The sequence below is a fragment of the Hippoglossus stenolepis genome, chromosome 8 (genome assembly GCF_022539355.2).
Source record: "Hippoglossus stenolepis isolate QCI-W04-F060 chromosome 8, HSTE1.2, whole genome shotgun sequence".
NCBI classification, from domain to species: Eukaryota; Metazoa; Chordata; class Actinopteri; order Pleuronectiformes; family Pleuronectidae; genus Hippoglossus; species Hippoglossus stenolepis.
Window position 1 is genome coordinate 22,467,095 of NC_061490.1, and position 19,721 is coordinate 22,486,815.

Consider the following 19,721-nt stretch of genomic DNA (forward strand, 5'->3'; position numbering starts at 1 on the left):
TGCGCAAAAATGCACCATCTGAGTCTGGTAGTAGTGGGTTGTATGTATGTGCGTGTGCACGGGGGGGGTTTCTGGTTCTGCAATGGACCCCGGATCAGCGGCGTTTGCTTCCACTGCTGCTTCCGGCAGTGTAGACAGGCAGGGAGGCAGGTGTGTGTGTGTGTGTGTGTGTGTGTGTGTGTTGTGTGTCTGCAGCGAGGTGGTTGTGCCATGTTTGTAGAAGCACCGTGGGAAGCCTTGGTTGCGTCCCCGAGCTGGAGGCCAGTCGCCGGGGCCTCACGCCTCAGTGTGCCCGGTGTCTCTGCAGCCCCAGCACCAGTGAAGGGAGTCAGCTGGGTGTGAGCTGGTCAGGCTGCCTCACGCACACACACACAAACACACACACACAGAGTTTGCTTTCATACATCTCAGTGTGTGATCCCTGATATTAATGACTCCTGCTGGGATGTCCTTCTCTCTCCCCTCTTGTTTCCCTCTCACTCTGCTGCCTCCCATCCCTCCCATCCCTCCCTCCATCCATCCATCCCACACAGGACAAGAGCACACACACACACACACACACACACACACACACACACACACACACACACACACACACACACACACACACACACACACACACACACACACACACACACACACTGGTGGTGTCTACCTCCTGCCTCTTGTCAGTGAACTCTAAAAATACACTGGATAATGCTAATGAAGTATCCAGCAGAGTTTGTCTGTCTTCCACAAGCAAGCCTCGCTGCCATCTGTCTCCCTCACTGTGGTGATTTGCGTTGTTATAGGACCCCCTCCATCCAAACACACATACACACACCCCATCACCACCACCACCCCCTTACTGCCTTCATAAGTGTGGGAATGCATAGGTTTTGTTTGTTTGTTGCATGTGTGACAACCTCATAAAGCAACATTTATTATTCAAAACTGCAAATGAGCAGCCATCGCTATGTTTACCATTGATACAGTCCGTTTGTGTGTGTGTGTGTGTGTCTGTGTGTCCCCTGCCTTTGCCAGCACTCGAGGCGCCGTGGCTCACGAATCTCGAGGGTCTTTTGACTCCTGACTGGTTAGCACAACACCCTCGTTGTGTAATTGTAAATTCACTCACATCCCAGTGTCTCTGCAGCTGGAGAAGTGCAGCGTACGTGGGGTGAGAAAAGTTGTATAGATCCTGTTTCGTGGCTGCGGGGGGGGAGTCACCAGAACCTCTGGAGCCTGGTCCTCACCCAAACCTCTGAGGGGACTGTCAGTGGTCGAGTTGCACTGTGGGTAATGCAGGCCCCTTGTAGATTGGTCGGCTGATTATAGTTTTGATTGATGGATTAATTGTCTCGTCTATATAAATTGAGAAAATAATGAAAAATGCTAAGTGTTCCCAGTGTAAACTCACATCTGTGTCCCACCCTCAGCTCTGGGGATGATTGTGTTGGTTTGTCAGCTGCTTGGTTCAGACTTAAATATCTGACTGATTTGCCATAAAGGTCTTTGTAAACCCATTCGTGGTTCCCAGAGGATAAATCCTGCTAACTTAACTTTCCCTTTAGCACCACCTTGAGGTTAATATTCCAGCATCAGGTCAAAGTGTCCAGTACTTTGGTTTGTGAATAGACTGTAAAAAAACGATTAGCACGCGTATCGACAGAACCTCGATACTACAACTCTTCTCCTGATCGCTGCTGTCCAGACTCCAAATGCACAAGTTGGCAGCATTTCTATCCGGGATATTGTAGCTGGACAGTTTGAGGAAGTAGAGACGCGTCATCCATCTTGATTTACAGTCTATGGTTGAACAACACAAAGCAATTGAAGATGTAACTTTGCATTCTGGGAAATTGCAGCAGGCATTATTCTCTATTATTCTCGCATTATGTCAACAATCAGAAGCTAAATCTGTCATGAAAATAGCTGTCAGCATTACTGCCTACATTACCCAGAATGCAACTTGACCACTGGTACTGATGGGAGCTGCAGATTTGGGTGGTAGTTGCCTCTGATATATACATCATTATTTTCACTCTGTCATCTGATAAATGTTCAAACTTCATATTATAGCCCCTTTAAATAATTACCTCAGCCACGGAGGTCATGTTCTCACCGCTGGTTTGTTTGGTGGAAGGACGGCACATGGGCCGAGACGGAACCCATCAAATCGTGGCGTAGATCTGGACAAAATGGCAGATCCAGGAGTTTTTATTTGCACTTCCTTTAACGTTGAGAGATGCATTTTCACAAAGTTCACGGCAATCCCACATATTTAGAGAACTAAAATCTTTGAGTGTGGACAGTTTGGTGCAGCCTGATTGAATTTCAGGAGCCTGTTGGGCCTCGGTGGACGTGTTCACTCTCTGAGTGCCGTTCTAGTTTTGTTCCTCTCGTTTTAAATGTCCATGATGAGTCTGACAAGGTTACAGAGCTACATCAGTCTATTCCACAGTTTCCCTGCCTGTGGGGCTGTATGAGTTATTTCACCTTGTACAGTCAACACATCTAAAATAACTTTTTTTTTTACAGCTGTGCATTGGAAAGCTTTAGTGCCAAACGGTCAACAAGCGGTCTTTTACCGTGACATGAAGAAAACATCTTTTGACTCAAGTGTGAGATGATTCTGTGAGCCGCCACTTTTCACAACCATCACTATCGGGGCGTCAAAGCCTGAGCTGAGACCCCGCGTACACAGGGGCCTTTGGAACGGAAGCAAAGGTGGTAATCAACTGATCCTGAGCTGCACTGTAAACACAAACAGGAGCAGAGAAGTGGTCTCGTCTCACAGCTCATCCTCGCTGCGCTCAGTCAGGCAGGTTGAAAAGGGAGGGGGAAAAGTTGATGCATTCCTTTTTTAGAAGGACGGCAGTGAAGCGAAAATGACTGTATCCAAGGACACAGGGTGTAGCATTAATACCGTAGGAAAATGTTCTCAGTGACTTTTTCTGTTCGTCTCTGTCGTTCTCCAGAACCCTCACTTTCCCTTTCACATCTCAGTGAAAACCTCTCTCCTTCTTCTCTTTCAGATCCAGAGATGGCGCGGCTATTGTTTCTGATTATTCTCTATGCTCTTCCGTCTCGTGTTGTGCCCATACATAATTCATCAACTGAAGGTAATTCTTGTGTGTGTGTGTGTGTGTGCGTTTGCTGTGTGTGTCTGTTTACAATATGCATTAATGGAGAGAAGTAACCCCGCAGAGATTGCTAAGTGACCCGAATGAAACTCTGTAATTTGTGCAGTACAGAAAATGTCGGTTAAATAGAGCTCTCCAGTGTTGGAGCCTGAAGTAAAACCCCCTTCATTTTCTGAATAGAGATTTTGATGAACAGCCGTAATATTTTAACCATCCTATGCAGATGTCCCACAAGCTAGGAGGTTGTGAAACGATGCGATGTGCTCTAAAGTTCGTATGCTATCAACTGTGTTTGAAGAAAAATGGGTATTACTTGTGTTATCAATGAGAAATACTACACTACCCACAATCCTCAGGTTTAATAGCCTCTGATTGGTGGAGCAGTTACTGTGGAAATGTTTCCCACAACCCTGAAAATCATTACATCCCGTTTCCCTTTCTAACCTGCTGTGGGTTTTTCAGAGACAAGGAAATGAAAGGGATCATTTGCAATGGTTTATGGGATGCGTAGTTCCTTCCCTCTAAAAAAAAAAAAATCATATACACAGTCTTGTACCTTTTTTACGTTTACAAATATTGTTTTTGCTCCGAATCAAATGTTTTATCTTCACGATTCATCTCGTAGCTGCAGGTCGGTCTGGTCCCAGGCTTGAAACTGCTTTTATCAGGATTTTCTCAAACGTCAACAGAGAGAACGAATACAAAAAATGTTCTTCCAGAAGCCAGGGCTGTTCTAAAAGTGGGATGTATCATGTTGCTGTAACATATCTACGTTATCCGGCCACAGATCTTTCCTTCTCTGCTCTTGTCGTCCCACTTTCTCCATCCTTGTCTTTTCTTTTCTTCTTCAGGCTGTGCCATCATCCGGCCTCCCAGGGACGGGGGGATCCGCTACAGAGGCCTGACACAAGAGCAGGTACAGAGAAGACAGTTACGACACAGTAGCTCCGCTGTAAAGTCAAACATGTCAAACCTTGACAAACACCAGACAATAATTATGGTACTTGTACGTTAAATCACTCCTCTGTACAATTTCTACCAACACCCTGGTCAGAATTGATCTCAGTGCACTTGGCTTGGCTGTGCTGAAGACTATAGACACCAACTGTCTCTGCCTGTAGTTGTCGAGATAACATAGCGTTTCCATGGTTATCCTCTTCTCGGCTACTTCACCATATATTCCCACATATCTGTCGTACTTGACATAGATCTTAAATTCCATTCGTATTGGTTTAAACCTGCAGAAATCCTGTTTCATCAGATGGATGACTGCTGTAACTCCCTTTCTATAATGTGGCCTCACTCAGAAATCAATCCACTGTCTACAGTTCGTCCACAATGCTGCCGTCTTATCGGCTTTTATCATGTGGTGTCTATGGCTTTTGTTGTCATTATTATTATTCAGATTGTTTGTGAGTTTCATACTGTTTGATGTAAAGCACTTTGTTACTTGTATAATTTCCTGTATCAAATGGTTATTATTATTATGTAAGAACATCCTTCTATCATCAAACATTCAAGAGATGTAACAATAATAAATAGATTTTTTGAGACTTTAAAGCTTCTTCATTCCACACTGTGAAAGTGAAAGAACGACCAAACCTCTGTTACCGAGCCATTGAAATGTTTGAAATCTAACGTACGCATGTTTAAAACAGACATACGACACCTCGACACCAACGTGAGACATAAAACCTGCGCTGTCCATCTTATTTCCTGCATCCCTCAACCAGAGAGAAGGTGTAATCCAGAGTGTGACAGCCCATCAATTCACACAATATTGCCATGAATTGCTCTTAGTAGAGCTCTATTGTCACCGCCATATGGTGCAAGGCTCCGCTGCTCTGAGACAGAATGAAGAGGGTCCCTGTGTGAATCATAATAACTGGTTTGAGAAAGCATCAATCACTCGTTAATTGTCGTCTCTCCTCTCACGCATGTGTCTCACAGATCCGCAGCGTGCAGATCCTCCCTGTGGATTATGAGATCGAGTACATTTGCCGAGGAAACCGGGTGATCGTGGGGCCCAAGGTCAGGAAGTGCTTGCCCAACGGCACGTGGACAGACATCGCGCTGCACAGCAGATGCTGTAAGTCTCCTCCTCTCGTCTCCTTTTTCATCCCGTCATCCTCTCTTCTTTTATCTCCTCTCACTTTTTATTTTCCCTGACAAATCTTCTGTGGTGTAATCATTTCCAACACGTACCATCTCTCAAATTAAAGCCACAATTAATAATAACAAAAAATAAAACCTCAGTTGTTTTCACAGCCTGTCACTGACTCTCCCCGTTTACACGTTGCACAGAGGAAACTGTGAAATACTCTGCAAGGCGGGGATTGGAGTAATTTTCATTCTCCACGGCTACTTATGAAAATCCACAGTAAAGAAAAGTGATGCAACCTTTAGTGGAGCTCAGATGAATTCAAAGCAGCAATCTTATTGTTCTAGTTCTTTCCACCATTTTAAAAGAACCATAGTCTGTAAATAAAGATGGACGACGTGTCTCCACTTCCTCCCACTTTACAGAAATGAAGCCAAAATACAAACGACGTAGTGATCAGGGGAAGTGGCCACGGTATCGAGGTCCCTCAATACACACGCCTGACCAATCGAGAGTCCGTCTCAGCTGTCCATCTTGATCTTCCACCCTTTTTTATACCACTTAATAACTAATTTATGCCATAGAATGTGTATAAAGATAAACGAACACTGCAATCTTGCGCATTTGGAACCACAGTGGGTCTGTATTTATATAACGCTTTTCTTGTTTTAGGAATCGCTCAAAGCGCTTTATTCACCCATTCAAGCATCTTTCTCAATCATACATCACTCACAGCAATCAGGGGCAATTTAGAATTCATTATATTGCTCTAGGAGACTTTTCCATGCAGAATGGGGAAGTCTGGGATTCGAACTGCAGACCTTTTGGTTAGTCGATGACCCGGCCTAACTCCTGAGCCACAGCCGCCCCTAGAGTCTGTGCAGTGGCAATCGTGGGATGAAGACCAATCACAACGTTTCACCCTGTTTCTATAGCATCAAATTACTTATAAAAACCAAACTACGACTACTAGGGAAAAAGATACTCTTCAACCTACATCAGTGTGATGATAACTACCTAAAATGACATCTATGGCCTGTCCACTAACATGGAGGAGGCAGGATTTATAACGTGCACTGCAACCAGCCACCAGGGGGCGATCGAGTTGATTTGGCTTCACTTTTGGGGAGTTGTCATGTCGTCCATCTTTATTTACAGTCTATAGGAGCAACATTATCACCCTGATACAGTGAAATAACAGCGAACACTTTCCTATTTACACATCCGGTGATTATGCAGCTACATCACTGCTGATTTGGACGGTGACTCTGAACACCGGGTGGATGTGCTGTCCAATAATCCCCCTTTTAACTCTGCTCCTGGTCCCTGGCAGCTCCTGAGGGAAATCTCTGGCTCTTTGGCAGATAAACGCTCCACTTGATTCACCAGCTGGTCTGTGACCGTGTGTTGGCTGTTCTGGGCCGAGCAGGTAGAGCACAGGAGCTGTTTTGAAGTTTTTTTTTTTTTGTCCAAGCCACCTGCCTGCTGCAGCAGAAAATGATGCTGTGAGAGAGGTGAACAGTGAAGATCTGCAGAACTGGTGGGAGCTGGGGATTTGGATAAGTGTCTATTTAGGTTCATAACTACGAGTAGTTTCCCACTTTCATTTGATGTTATAGTTTTCTATTGTAGCCGCTTTAGATAATTATGTTTTCGCTCCTGACCGCTGGTTTATTGGTTGAATGGTTTGTTAGTTTTGATTGATAAGACAAAAACTACTGAATAGATTTCCATGAAACTTGGTGGAAGGACGGGACGTGACCCAAGAAAGAACCTGTCCAATTTTGGAATGGAGCTGGATCACTGGGTGGATCCAGTGATTCTCTTTTGTCAGTTTGCTGAACACTGCTGATTCCAGCTTTCTGCCTGTATCCTCTGATGCTGCTGTTAAACATGCACCTGACATTTTCCAGAGGGTCAGTCGAGCTGCACTCAGGCTGGACTGCACTGGACTCCGCAGGTCCTCTGTACTTTCTCTGCAGGAGGTGCACGTGTGAACGCAAATGTCAGATTGAGACGCTCCGTAGTTTCTACAGACTTTATGGCCTCGTGGTATAAAGTCCGTAGAAATCCAGGAGAAGTCAATGTGTGAACACAGCAGGGGATCCTCCAGATGTTTGCAGTGAGAAGCTTCAGAGATTTTAAGGAGCTTAACGTCCACAGACTGGATGTAATGTCTTTTAAAAAAAAATAATTGTCCTTTATAGTATTTAAGGTGTTTTGCTGCTTCTATAGGGTCTAAATCTGTATTTCTGTCTGCAAACTTTCCTTCCAAACCTAAATCTTGCATTCTGAAGCTTGAATGTAATTTCTACCCGGATCACATCTCCACTGCCTCTGCAAATACTGAGAATAAGGCCAGTGATCTAATCAGAACCCGGCTATATCTCTGTTTTTTGTTCGCTCAGTCCCTATTTAACATCAGTGGAATTTAGATTTCCCCAGAGTTTCTCCAAAGCAGGATTTTTGTTTTCTCTGGCTTATGTAAGTGAGCAGGCTGCAGATTGAAGTAAGTGTGTGTGTGTGTGTGTGTGTGTGTGTGTGTGTGTGTGTGTGTGTGTGTGCGTGTGCGTGTACATGCACTCGTATGCTGGAAGGAAGATTCAACAAACTGCAGATACACAGAATTAGATTCTAGAGCTCTGCATTTTGTCAGAGAATCAAACCAAGACAAAAGCTTTGGCCTCATTTATTTCTAGCAGGTGATCGACACTAATGGTTCCTGTTACATATCTGGAGTCTTCAATGGAAGATATTTATATCACATTGTGTCTGCACTGTATTTGGGACTTCCTGTTTCTGTTATCACCTCAGGGATACTAAAAAAAGCTTTTCTCATTCTGATTAAAGCGAATTAAGATTTAAAATATTAACTATACTGGTTAGCACTGTCTCAGTTGAAACCTGGTTCGCCACCTGCTGGTCATTATAGAAAATACAGGTTTCAGGTGCTTTCACATGGGCTTCGCTTTCTGAGTCTATGTCCATTTTTATAAACAGTCTATGGTCTGGAAGCAAATGGTCAACCACAGTATTTTATGATGGAAGATTAGTGTGATTTAAACATGGATTCAAAGAGAAAATTACTATTTATCTGTTGATTTTGAATTGAGCAGCACGTAAAGAAGGTTCTGGGTTCGCAATCAAAAACTCTTATGTTTGTGAGAGATTTCTGCTTCAGACATGCAGAGGCTTGTTCACCTTCACCCGTTCACACAACGCCACTATATCCAGCACACATCCCTTTCACACACTGTCTGCACAGCCGTCAGGGGCAATGTGGAGGAATCAGGAATCAAACCACGACCTTCAGATTAGCGGATTAGCAACCTGCTCTACCTCCTGACTCACAGCCGCCCCAATCCTGCCCCAGCTGCAGCGTGCATTAAAACAATCACCTGCCCCCAAATGTCCAAAAAAACCCAATAAACACTTCTTGAACGTTACTTAGTTAATCAAAGCTAATTTCCTGTCTCTTGCTGAACTCAAAAAACATTATTCTCTTCCCCCAAAGCTTATTACCTCAACTGCATCTTAATTCCCGCAGTGATGCATCTTTCTCTAACTCTCCCCGTCTCCCTCTCGTCTCCAGTGCTGCTGTGCCCGAGAGTGTGGACGTCCCTGGAGAACGGCCGGGTGACGCCGAGGCCTCCAGGGCCGCCGGTGGAAGGGACGGTGCTGCATTACAGCTGCCACGCCGGCTTCATCCTGGAGGGCAGAAACATCAGCCACTGCACTAAGCTGGGGAAGTGGGATGCACCCAAGCCCACCTGCCTCTGTGAGTGAATGAGATTTGTCAGAAGGTGCCAATTATAGAAGAAATTGGACAATTGTACTGTAGGAAGGGTTAAATGTTTATCTACTGCACACGCCCCGTCTCACAGTGTAATATAAATAAGTTCCTGGATCTACTTCCTGATCCGAGTCCCCACAGTTCTACTCACGACGCATTAAAGATGACGGATAAGAAGCAAACACCTGTTCTCCCGGAGGTGGAGCACGGTGACTAGTCACTAAATGATGCAGCCAATCAGAGCGTAGCCCTCAGAGTGCAGGTAAAACAAGTGACAGTCGGACGTCCTGCACATTAAACCACAGACGAACGTTTCACTGCAGCTGACACGTCCACTGTCGGAGAGGATTTGTCCAAATTAGTGCAAATAAATGAGGATTTAACGCATCGAATGAAACAATGAACCGAAAAGAAACCAGGTTGCCAACTGGGTGTTAGAGGGGTTGGCATGGTAACCAGTAAAACTGCTGTGGGACTGGTATTAAAAGGGATGAAAGAAGGAATTATCAGCACGGTTGGATTGGGTGACTGAAAGTAGGCTACTTATTTTATAATCCCTAAAAAAGCTAAACTAATTTTATAAATGCTTTGTTTATATACATATTTAAAAACTGTGCTCAGGTACTGATGGAATATCTGAAAATATTACAATTTGAGTTATATATAAGCTAAATAACTGTTAGATTTCTGTCTCTTATTAAATGCCTGTAACATAACAGAGATTACATAACAACTCAGTGAGGAGCCTCCTCCCAGGCATCATCACTGCATGATGCTGCACTACAGCGATGCGTCACTGCCACCTAGTGGAGGAAAGTACCTGAGCCTCACTGCACCAAATCTTTGACATCATTTTATTTATTTATTTATTTATTTATTAGACAGGGACAATGCAGAGGAACATTGTCACAGGCTGCAGGAACTTTTGTAGGATTTCTGTCCGAGGCAAATTTACAATCCCATTATCAAAGGAGCCAAGTAATCATATAAAACTATTTATATGGATTTCCAAAAATGAGTTCCTATTACTGAAAAAGATTTTAATTTTAAAGCTGTTTTCCAGTGTTGAATTAGAATGATAATAAATAGTTGATTGTTCCATTACAACCTGAATTAAGTTTTTAATCATCTGTTCTTTCTTTTTTCTGTCTTCCTGCCAAAGATGACAGAAACTACACAGGTGAGATCTTTTCCTTCTTATTCTCATCGTGCTCCTGATACACGAGACACTTTGCTCAAACCCTCCTCTACCACAATAGTTACTCAGTTGTGTTATTTATTGTGTCATGGACGCACTAGAGCTCAGACCACATGGACGTCTGTGACAGAAACATATTATAAACATGCTCCTGTGACATGACCTTTTTACTCCTGTGCCGGCGACAGCCCGAGTTCGGAGACATTATATTTTCTGTATCCGTCTTGTGAACGTTGTATCTCAACCACACTTTGAGGGAATTTCTTCAGATTTGGTACAAACTTTCAGCTGGACTCTGAAGATGCACCCGTTTGATTTTGAAGGTCAAAGGTTACGGTGTTTCTGGCCCATTTAACATTATATCTCGAGTCTGACTTTAGAGAATTTCCTCACATTTTGACCAGTTGTCACTTGGACTCAAGCATCATTGGACTAGATGTCAGTGGAAGTTTGGAAAAAACATGTATGTAGACTGAAACTGCTCTGGTTGGAGGAGGCAGAGAACTGCAGGATGGTAATTCTAGTTACTTATAACATATCTCAACATAAACTAAGAACTTTGTTTCCATGACCAGACTAAACAAATATAATCTGCCACAAACAAAAAAAGACTTTCCTTTTAAAAGACTGTTTTGAAAATTATGCATACGTATGCAAATAAATTCTAGGAATAAAATGTCGATTTTAAAATAATGTTTAATGCATTACATGGGCGTCTTTTCTTTAATATGCAACAATCCTCACATGTCAGTGAGTACTGTGACCACAGGAGGGCAGCAGTGGTCTTTGAGAATTGGGCCAAACTGGGGCGTGTCTGTCTCCATCTGGTGCAGCTGTAGCCTGAAGCAAGTGACAAGTGGTTGTTCTGTAAACGAAGAATTCAATCCCCGAACCAGCTGGAGAGATCGGACCTGATGTGGGGTGGGGAGAAAACTTCTTCTATCTAAAAGTTTTCCACCTAAATGTTTCTCTGCTGTGAGAAACAAGAATATAGGCCAAGATAAATTTGATCTGAAGCTGTAGACGTTAAAAGAAATTAGTTTTCATATCTTTTATATCAAAGCATTCACAGGCTGAGAGCGTTCCCCCACACACATTCCTACCAGATGTTACATGAGGATCATTATTTTTGTTGAGCAGAAAATTATATGAATCAAAGCAAGAAGAGAAGCCAATTTAATCTGCTGCCAATTATTACTGATAAATATCCAAACTCGCACGCTCGTGTCTTTATTTGAATTCCAAACTTTGACGGATAATTCCTGTTAGCTCAATGCTAATGATGGCTGCTCTGCTGCTGCCATGTAGAACTAAGCAGGGTTTTGAAGAAGTGGAGCATGAGACCAGATGTGGGTTTGTAACCAAGCAGGTATAAACAGTCAGGTACAAAATATCCTGTTCACTTAGCCCTGGTCCTGAAAGTGTGTGAATGAATGAATAGAACTTTACTATTCACTAAGGCTGGAAAATTGCCTTCGCCTCACCAGTTCAGCATTAACAACGACATTCAAATTAAAAATTTAAATAGCAGTTCAATTTCCGTGGGTTGAAGTGCAACAGGCACAATAAAAAACCTGTTCAGAAGCCGTTAAAACAGTTCAAAGTGTAGTTCGGTGTTGAGGGTTTGAAAACCGTTTGCAGTGGGTCAATATCTGAAAAATGAACTAATGTGCTGTGTCAGCCCTCCTGGGAAAATGAGGGGTCAAAACATCTACCAGCGCAGCCATTTAATCTGAGCGCTGGTGAGGATGATGGATACGTTTGTTAGCGCTGCATTGTGGGTCAGCCTCTCGCTCGGTTATGTCACCACATTAGCAATTGTCCAGATATTGAATCATACACTGAAGCGACCATCCTCGGAAAGACTCGCCCCCACACACAGTTACTGTAATTGAATTAGAAATACATTAAAGACTGTAAAGATATAAAGATGGACGACATGACCACTGGCTGCAGAGTAAGTCATAAATCCTGCCTCCTCCATGTTAATGGATGGGACATGAACCAAAGAGTCAAGTACATGTTAAATACATTTAACCAAAGATGGTTTGTGTCATGTTCTTATCACACTGATGTTTGTGTGCTCGTGTTTCCCTGTAAGTTTTGTGAAAAGTACTGATTGACACCTGAGACTGATTCCTGATTGGTCGAGCATGTGTATCAATGGGACTTCGTTACCTCGGCTCCACCCCCCCGTGCAGACTATGGCTCCAATACACAAGATGGCGACGTTTGGCTTCATTTCTGGATAGTGGGAGGAAATGTGTCGTCCATCTTTAAATCCAGTCTATGGCGTAAACCTGCGTGAAAGCAAAAAAAACCATCACGTTCACACACTGTTCATTAACACTAGTCTGTGCAGACACAATATACAGCAGCTGAACTCTGAATATATATATAGTTTTATGTAAGTAATCCCTCGAGTTACTGAGGGAAAAAAAGTTTCCGAATGTCACGGACAGACAGAATTAACAAAGCAGCGGACGAACACTGTTCCCACAAATAGACATTTCCATCCACTGTCTCAACACTGACCTCCTTCTGGTTCTGCTCTCTCCGTCTCGCTCCACTCCCTGTGCCATCACCACCTACTTACTGCCTCCTCAGCGGGAGAAAGGTTAATACCCTGTTCCTGTGTTTGTGTGTGTGTGTGTGTGTGTGTCGGCTCTACCCTGTGTGTGTGTGTGTCTGTGTGTGTGGAAGGACGGCATCACTTCAGTTCATCCGTTTTCTCCTAATACAGTAACGAAGCCGCAGATACACAATAAATACGAACAAATCAGCAACAACGACCAGGACGTGACGAGTTGAACCTTCTCTGCAAACAACTGCAGCCAGTTTAACTTGCTAACAGGAAAAAATTCACAGCAAATCTAGATCAAATCAAGTTTTAGTTGCATAGCTCGAATTCAGGAATCACAATTAGGCTCATGGGGCTTAACAATCTGTACAAGGTGCGACATCCTCTGCACTTACTCCTCGATTATGGTGAGGAAAAGCTTTTAAAAAAGGCTTTTAACAGGGGGACAAATGCTGTGAAACCTCAGGGGAGAGTCACAAGTCAGGGATCCCTCTCCGTGGACAGACAGAGGTGTAATAGATGTCGCTTGTAACATAGCACATCAACAAAAATTACTTTTAAAACGGGATGTATCAAAGTTTAAAGCATTTATGCAAACAGAAAATGCTTCTAAGGACCTTTACGGATGTGTGGGTGTCTCCTAATGATCGCTCCAACTAAAATGTTCAAATCCATCAACGGCAACAAATGGAGTTTCTTTGTTTAAAAAAGTAATTTAGTCAAAATGTGCAGTTCTAAACTAACGTTGCTCAAACAGGAATAAACTTTAAATAAAAGTCTGTTCAGTTGTGAATTAATTGTTGCTCGAGGGAGTCTTGGATGTGGGATCCACTCCAAATAAACCACACTGGCCATGTTCCCTGTAATCAAGGCACATGGAGGCTCACTGATGTGTTTTTAATAGTCTTTTGAGAAATGTGGTCGCCTGTGGCTCGGAGGAATAAGCTGTAGCAGACTCAGAAAACATTGCGTTTGGACTTGTGGGGTTTGTTGAAAATTAGAAACATTTACGGCCATCTTTGTGATTTTAGCTGCCGTGTGTCTTCCCTGTTCGTGATGTTAAAACGGCTCACCAGACAAACTGTGTATAAGTACGACTCCATACAGTTCAGAAACCATGTTAGTTTGAGGGAGATGTCTATTTTTATAAATACTCAAATTTTGCTGCAAAGTTTTTAACAGATGAACAACGAACTTATTATTTTCTTTCCACCCTGATACTTGTGTTCTATATCTTTTTAATGGCTGAGATTCTGCAGAGTATTGGAAACTAGCTGGAGTACAGTGTGCTGCTGTGGGCAAATTATGTAATGATCACACTGTATCTCAGTACATGACAAGCTTTATTTACCGGCCAACATTTATGCTTGTGCTATATAATAGCATAAATATACGTTTTTAACTTTTTACTATACAAAAAAGGCTATTATTAATATAATAATCATTATTTCTACCTCTAATCTTTCTATTTTAATCATTTAAAAACGTTTTATTTGTTTTCTTCTTATATTTCTGCCCTGATGTTTCATAATCTTCAAACTTCTTTTAATTGTTTCCTGTCGTAAGCATTAATCCTTTATTTTGAACTTGTTAAGAAGCTTGCAACTGACTTTTAAAAGGTTCATTATTAAATCATTATTATTATTATTTCCATTATTATTTTATCTATAGTTTCCACCGAGACAATCTGATGCAACGAGAAAAGTTAAACATCCGAAATGAATGGATGTTGCCAAATGCAAAAGTCTGATTTCTGCACCAAGTTGCTGCGATTGACTTGTGGCGTCGACATTGTGAAAAAATCCTTACGAAAACATAACATCGGCCATCTTGGGAATGGCTACAGTCTGATTGATTTTGCACAATATATTTTGCTGGAGCGTTTTTTATACAGATTCGTATTGCTCCCTGAATGAACTGCGCCCTGCAGGTGGAGGACAATATAATCTGGCAATTGTGTTAAAAAGGGAACATTCAGAACAGTATTTTCCTCACTATCGCATCCGCCAGGAGGGAAGCAGGCCATTACTGTGAATGATGCCCAGTGTGCAAACTGCAGACACACAAATATAAAGTACAAGTTCCTCATTATAGCAGCTCAGCAACATGTTACAACACTTGTGTCTCCATTGCATCTTTTTCAGGCTGTGCAGCAGCTAATGTCTGCTCTGAATGTGGCATTTGCCACCGTAGCGGTTGTTAACACTGCACTGCCCGATGCTTATGGAGCGAAGCAGCATATAAAGTTCACGGCTGAATAATTGATAGTGCGTTGGATGGGGTCATGGGGTGGCAGCGGGGATGAGGAGGTGGAAGTGGAAGGCAAATATCAGCGGATGATCACTTGTCTCACCTCAGCCTGCGAGGGCTTGTTAGCAGCTGGATTTGAATAGCTCCGTGCTACTCGGAGATATCCAGATAATGAGATTTGGGTAATGAACCAGGGTTATAGTGTGTAACAGTCATATTGCATCGCCTAACTACTGAGGGATTTTAATTTAGACCGGAGAAATAATTATCTTCTTCTCGACTTCGGCAATAACTCATTTTCAAAAAGGAACCTTAACAATAATATTCCATTTGCAATTAAAACACGTGCACAGGATCTGTAAAAACACGTGAAAAGTTTAACATCACGTTCCTCAGACAGTCTGTGAACTGTCGTTTTGATGTGACCATATTTGGAGGAGCGAGGGGTGGAGCTTGAGGACATTACACAACCAACTACACCTGCGGCCTGCACCCATTGGATGGCACTAGCTGTCAGTCACACAGGATCCACGCCCTATACTACACATACTGTGCTGTATCGTCTATTACACACTAAATTGGACAATAATTTACTAAATTAACATCGTGCTGTATTGAAGAAGACTTGAACCTCGAGATTGAAACCATTAACTATTAAGAACATGTTTTATTGACGTTATAAATCAAGTGAGAAGTAAAGTAATTTTCTCCGACTTTTGTCGAAACGTATTTCTTTGTGCAACCCATGGAGTCGCCCTCTGCTGGTCATTCGAGAGAATACAGATTTCAGGCCCATCCACATTGACCTCACTGCTGCAGCGCCTCTCTCTTAATCTTAGCTCCTGATAAAGCCCAGTCTGCTCTGATTGGCCAGTTTACCCACTCTGTTGTGATTGGTCAACTGCTGCGTAAAATATGTCGGGCTCCGCTCGCTCTCGCTTTACTTTGTTAGAGGCCAGTAAACTTGCATTATGCAAATTTGGGGCAGCGTGACGTCGTGTGACGTCACGATGTCCAGGAAGTAGGAGCTTCAGGAGCGCTCTTCTTCTTCTTCTTCTTCTTCTTCTTCTTCTTTGTTCGATTAATTGGCGGTTGGCAACCAACATCAAGGTGCATTACCGCCATCTACTGTTTCTTCTTCTTCTTCTTCTTCTTCTTCTTCTTCTTCTTCTTCCAGGCTCTCTCTTCACTCTGGGCTTTTTTAACTTTGCGGATCTTTTACATTCACTAAAAACCTTTGTAACACACTGGAGGAAAGAAATAATGCAAACGCATCACATGGGTCCTTTAACCTTTTAAAGGCCATTGTGTCAGATTATGTGTGTGTAGGTGTTAATGGCTGCACATGTGTGTTAGCGTGTGAGCATGATGGTGTGTCGTAGACGAGACTGTGGGCTGAACACAGCAGGTGTGCAGAGTCCATGTGCGTCTTATTCACTACATCACTGTCTCTGCTTTCCTCCGATAGAGACCAAGGCAAATAACATCAGCCGTGATTGATACCAGCTGCCACATTTTTTGCTGATTTCTCAAAGCGGCGTCTTTTATAGACTTGGCTGCGGAGGGGGGGTGCAGATGAAAATGCTCTATGAATTAACTGAGGCGATCACCGAGCTGAGCTGCACATTGCTCGCGTTTGGTAGCACAGCACAAGCACTTACAGGTCAAACAGCATCGAGGGGGTTATGTTGTTTTTCAATAGCACTTAAACGTACCATATGTAGCTTCGGCCACAAGGGGTCTCCCAATCAAAACTAAAATAAAAGACCTAGTTTGATGATGTAGTTAAGCAGCGTGGAATCATGGGAGTTGTTGTCTTCACCTCCACTGCAAGGTAAAATCGATCTGACGCGACTTAGGTTCAAATCATGTTCACGGATGAGATCCTGTATTAAAGTTTTATTCACGTTACGCAGCAATAAATAATCGTGATCCATTCCGAGTGACCAATACAAACAGCGGAAGGAAAAACGTCATTTCCCCCGAAAGTTGTAGCAGAGACGGACGAAGCCACGAACAAAGAGGATATGATGCAATTAAAAAAGGACCAAAATGACACGTTACATTTCTCTGGGTTTGAACCTTGTTGAAAACATCTTGGATAATGCAAGTGCACAAGTTTACAAAATATATGTTATCGTTTTTAGACATTTTAATGCAGAATTGTCGTATATTATAATTTTGAATGTGGTTGATTGCGCAGTGGTTGTCACTGTCGCCCCACAATACGAAGGTTCTGGCCTCTAACCTGACATGTTTGAGTTTGCATGTTCTTCCCGTGTCTGCGTGGGTTTTCTCCCGCCCACAGTCAAAAGACTTACAGCTGAGGTTAATCGGAGACTCTAAATCGCCTGTAGGTGTGAATGTGGATGGTTGTTTGCCTCTGTATGTCAGCCCTATGATGGACTGGTGAACCGGTGTACCCCGCCTCTCACCCAGTCTCTGCTGGGATTGGCTCCAGCCCCCTCAAAGGATGAGCAGCACAGATAATGGATGATTCTGCAGGTCCCAAGAGCAGAATCAGTGCTTTAGCCTCAGCTTGAGGGAAATATCTGAACAAATATTGGTAACATTTGCGGGTTTTAGCCATATGTTACTACCAGGATGGATGTTATCTAACTTTAAATCTAGTGCCACCATCAGGTCAAAAGTACTTTGCTTCGAGCATAGACTGTAAATAAATATGGAGGACGTTCCTTCGCTTCCTGATATGAAGCTAAAGTATCCTGGATACAAATGACGCCATCTCGTGCCGATGACATCATGGAGCCGTGGTATCTAGGTCCCACTGGCGTTTCACCCCTTTTTTTTATAGCATTAAATAACTAATAAATACCAAACGTATGAAAAATGAACACTTGAACAAACATCAGAGTGAAAGAGACTATACCTCAAAAGACAGAATGTATTTGACGTGTATTTTGACTCTTTACTTTGTTCCATGTCCCATCCACTAACACGGATAATGGCTCGACACAAGTTGACGTTCGAGGTTAAATGAATAAGATATGATTCTGAATCACGTTTCATTTCTTCTTGCTGCACAACCCACTGGTTCTGTTCACGAATTCATCTTCATATTTATTATATATATGCTCTTTGTTTGCACCGATCTGGCTCGAAGATAAACTTACACTCGCTGTGTGCAATGACCGCAATGCAATTAATTTAATCTGATCTCATCTCGCTAATGGCAACTATTCAGTGATTAATCGTCCCAGGTACAAAAACCTCAACCATCATAGTTTGAGCTTCCCAGCTGCTGTTTTCCTCTGTTTTTATGTGCAAACTGAATTTTCAACCGTTGAACAAAACAAGTAATTTAAAAATGTCTCCTTGGGCTTTGGGAAATGACGACGCTTTATTATTATTTCCTGACATTTAAAAGACTCAACAATTAATAGATTATTTTAAAAAGTAATGGCCCGATTATTTGATTACGAAAGAAATGCTCGTTTTCAGCCCCACTTCTAACTACATGTTAAAATGTAATAATTGAAACTCAAGCATCAATAACAAATATATACAAAAAATATGTTTCAAATAGAATTCAGCCCAGTTTGAATTATTAGACAGGAGCAGAGGTACGGTTGAATATTAATGTTCAGCAACTTCTAGTGGAAACGTGACAATATATACGAAAGGGCTGGACAATAGAACAACAATTTGCATTGATAGCAATATAACAAAGGTTCAGTATATATCAGTATGATGCTTATGCATTGTGGAAACACACTATTATCATCAAGTGTTTTTCATTCTCTGTCCTTAAAGAACCACAACCTTCTCTTTAAGGAGCAGAAATCTGAATTTAACAGATAATCGGGATACATATTGATATCGACTCTTTACTTTGATATAATTTTGACCATATCATCCAGCCTTAATATACCAACATATTCTGTTATCGATTTTAAAGTGGTTGAAATTTTAAAGCGGTTCTGAGCAAATATGAATCAAAAAACTAATCAAAGGCCGTGCTGCATCAATCATGACAATAATCAATATCAGAAGATTCTGCACTATTGATGTGTTGCTATTCATTTTCACCGCGGCGACGAGAACCTGTGTGACTCACACAAACAGATCCATGCTCGGAGGAAAACCAATCCAAGTGTCTGGGTATTAAAGAGTCCCTTTTTTTAAACCTGGCCTCTAACCCCTGCAGCACCCTGGTGTGTTGAGGGCATTGATCAGGAATCGACCATGGACCCAGCAGCCTGTGTCTGAGCAGCTTGTGTCTGAGCAGCTTGTGTCTGAGCAGCCTGTGTGGCAGCGGCTACACAAAAGAGAATAGAGGAGTAAAAAAAAAAAATGCAAAACAGCAAATGTGACAGGAGGAGGTTGTGCGTGGAAAAATGGATGAAACTGTTTAAGTTGAGCGCAGCGTGTAACTCATTACTAAATCTTTGAGGACATTTTGCCCAGAGCCCCCTCCCAACCACTCATCCCCCTCCCTCCCTCCTCTCTCTCTCTCTCTCAGCCTCCCTCACACACACACGCACACACACACACATACACCCACACACACACACACGCACACAGCCAGTCGATGCTGCAGTGGATCAGTCGCAGAGCTCTGGCGCGCCTGCTCTCTCTCTTTTTCCGCGGTGAATCGTTTCATCTGTTGGAATAATGGCTGCGTGAAAAAGCTGAGGAGACGTCGGTGCTAT

At 42.7% G+C, this 19,721-nt stretch overlaps 1 protein-coding gene and 1 long non-coding RNA gene across 2 annotated transcripts in view; one reads left to right on the forward strand and one right to left on the reverse strand.

Annotated features, from left to right (window-relative positions):
* gabbr1a (gamma-aminobutyric acid (GABA) B receptor, 1a) overlaps positions 1-19,721 on the forward strand; it is a 68,946-nt gene that overhangs the window by 920 nt on the left and 48,305 nt on the right. Inside the window, exons 2-6 of the mRNA XM_035163263.2 lie at positions 3,018-3,104; positions 3,977-4,041; positions 5,076-5,214; positions 8,819-9,004; positions 10,182-10,199. Coding sequence (XP_035019154.1) covers positions 3,026-3,104; positions 3,977-4,041; positions 5,076-5,214; positions 8,819-9,004; positions 10,182-10,199 — 487 coding nt within the window. The 5' untranslated portion in view covers positions 3,018-3,025. The remainder of the gene's footprint in view (positions 1-3,017; positions 3,105-3,976; positions 4,042-5,075; positions 5,215-8,818; positions 9,005-10,181; positions 10,200-19,721) is intronic.
* LOC118113499 overlaps positions 3,119-19,721 on the reverse strand; it is a 17,462-nt gene continuing 859 nt past the window's right edge. The window contains exons 2-3 of the long non-coding RNA XR_004697343.2: positions 12,396-12,517; positions 3,119-4,026 (exon numbers count right to left, since the gene is read on the reverse strand). This is a non-coding gene — a long non-coding RNA (uncharacterized LOC118113499). The remainder of the gene's footprint in view (positions 4,027-12,395; positions 12,518-19,721) is intronic.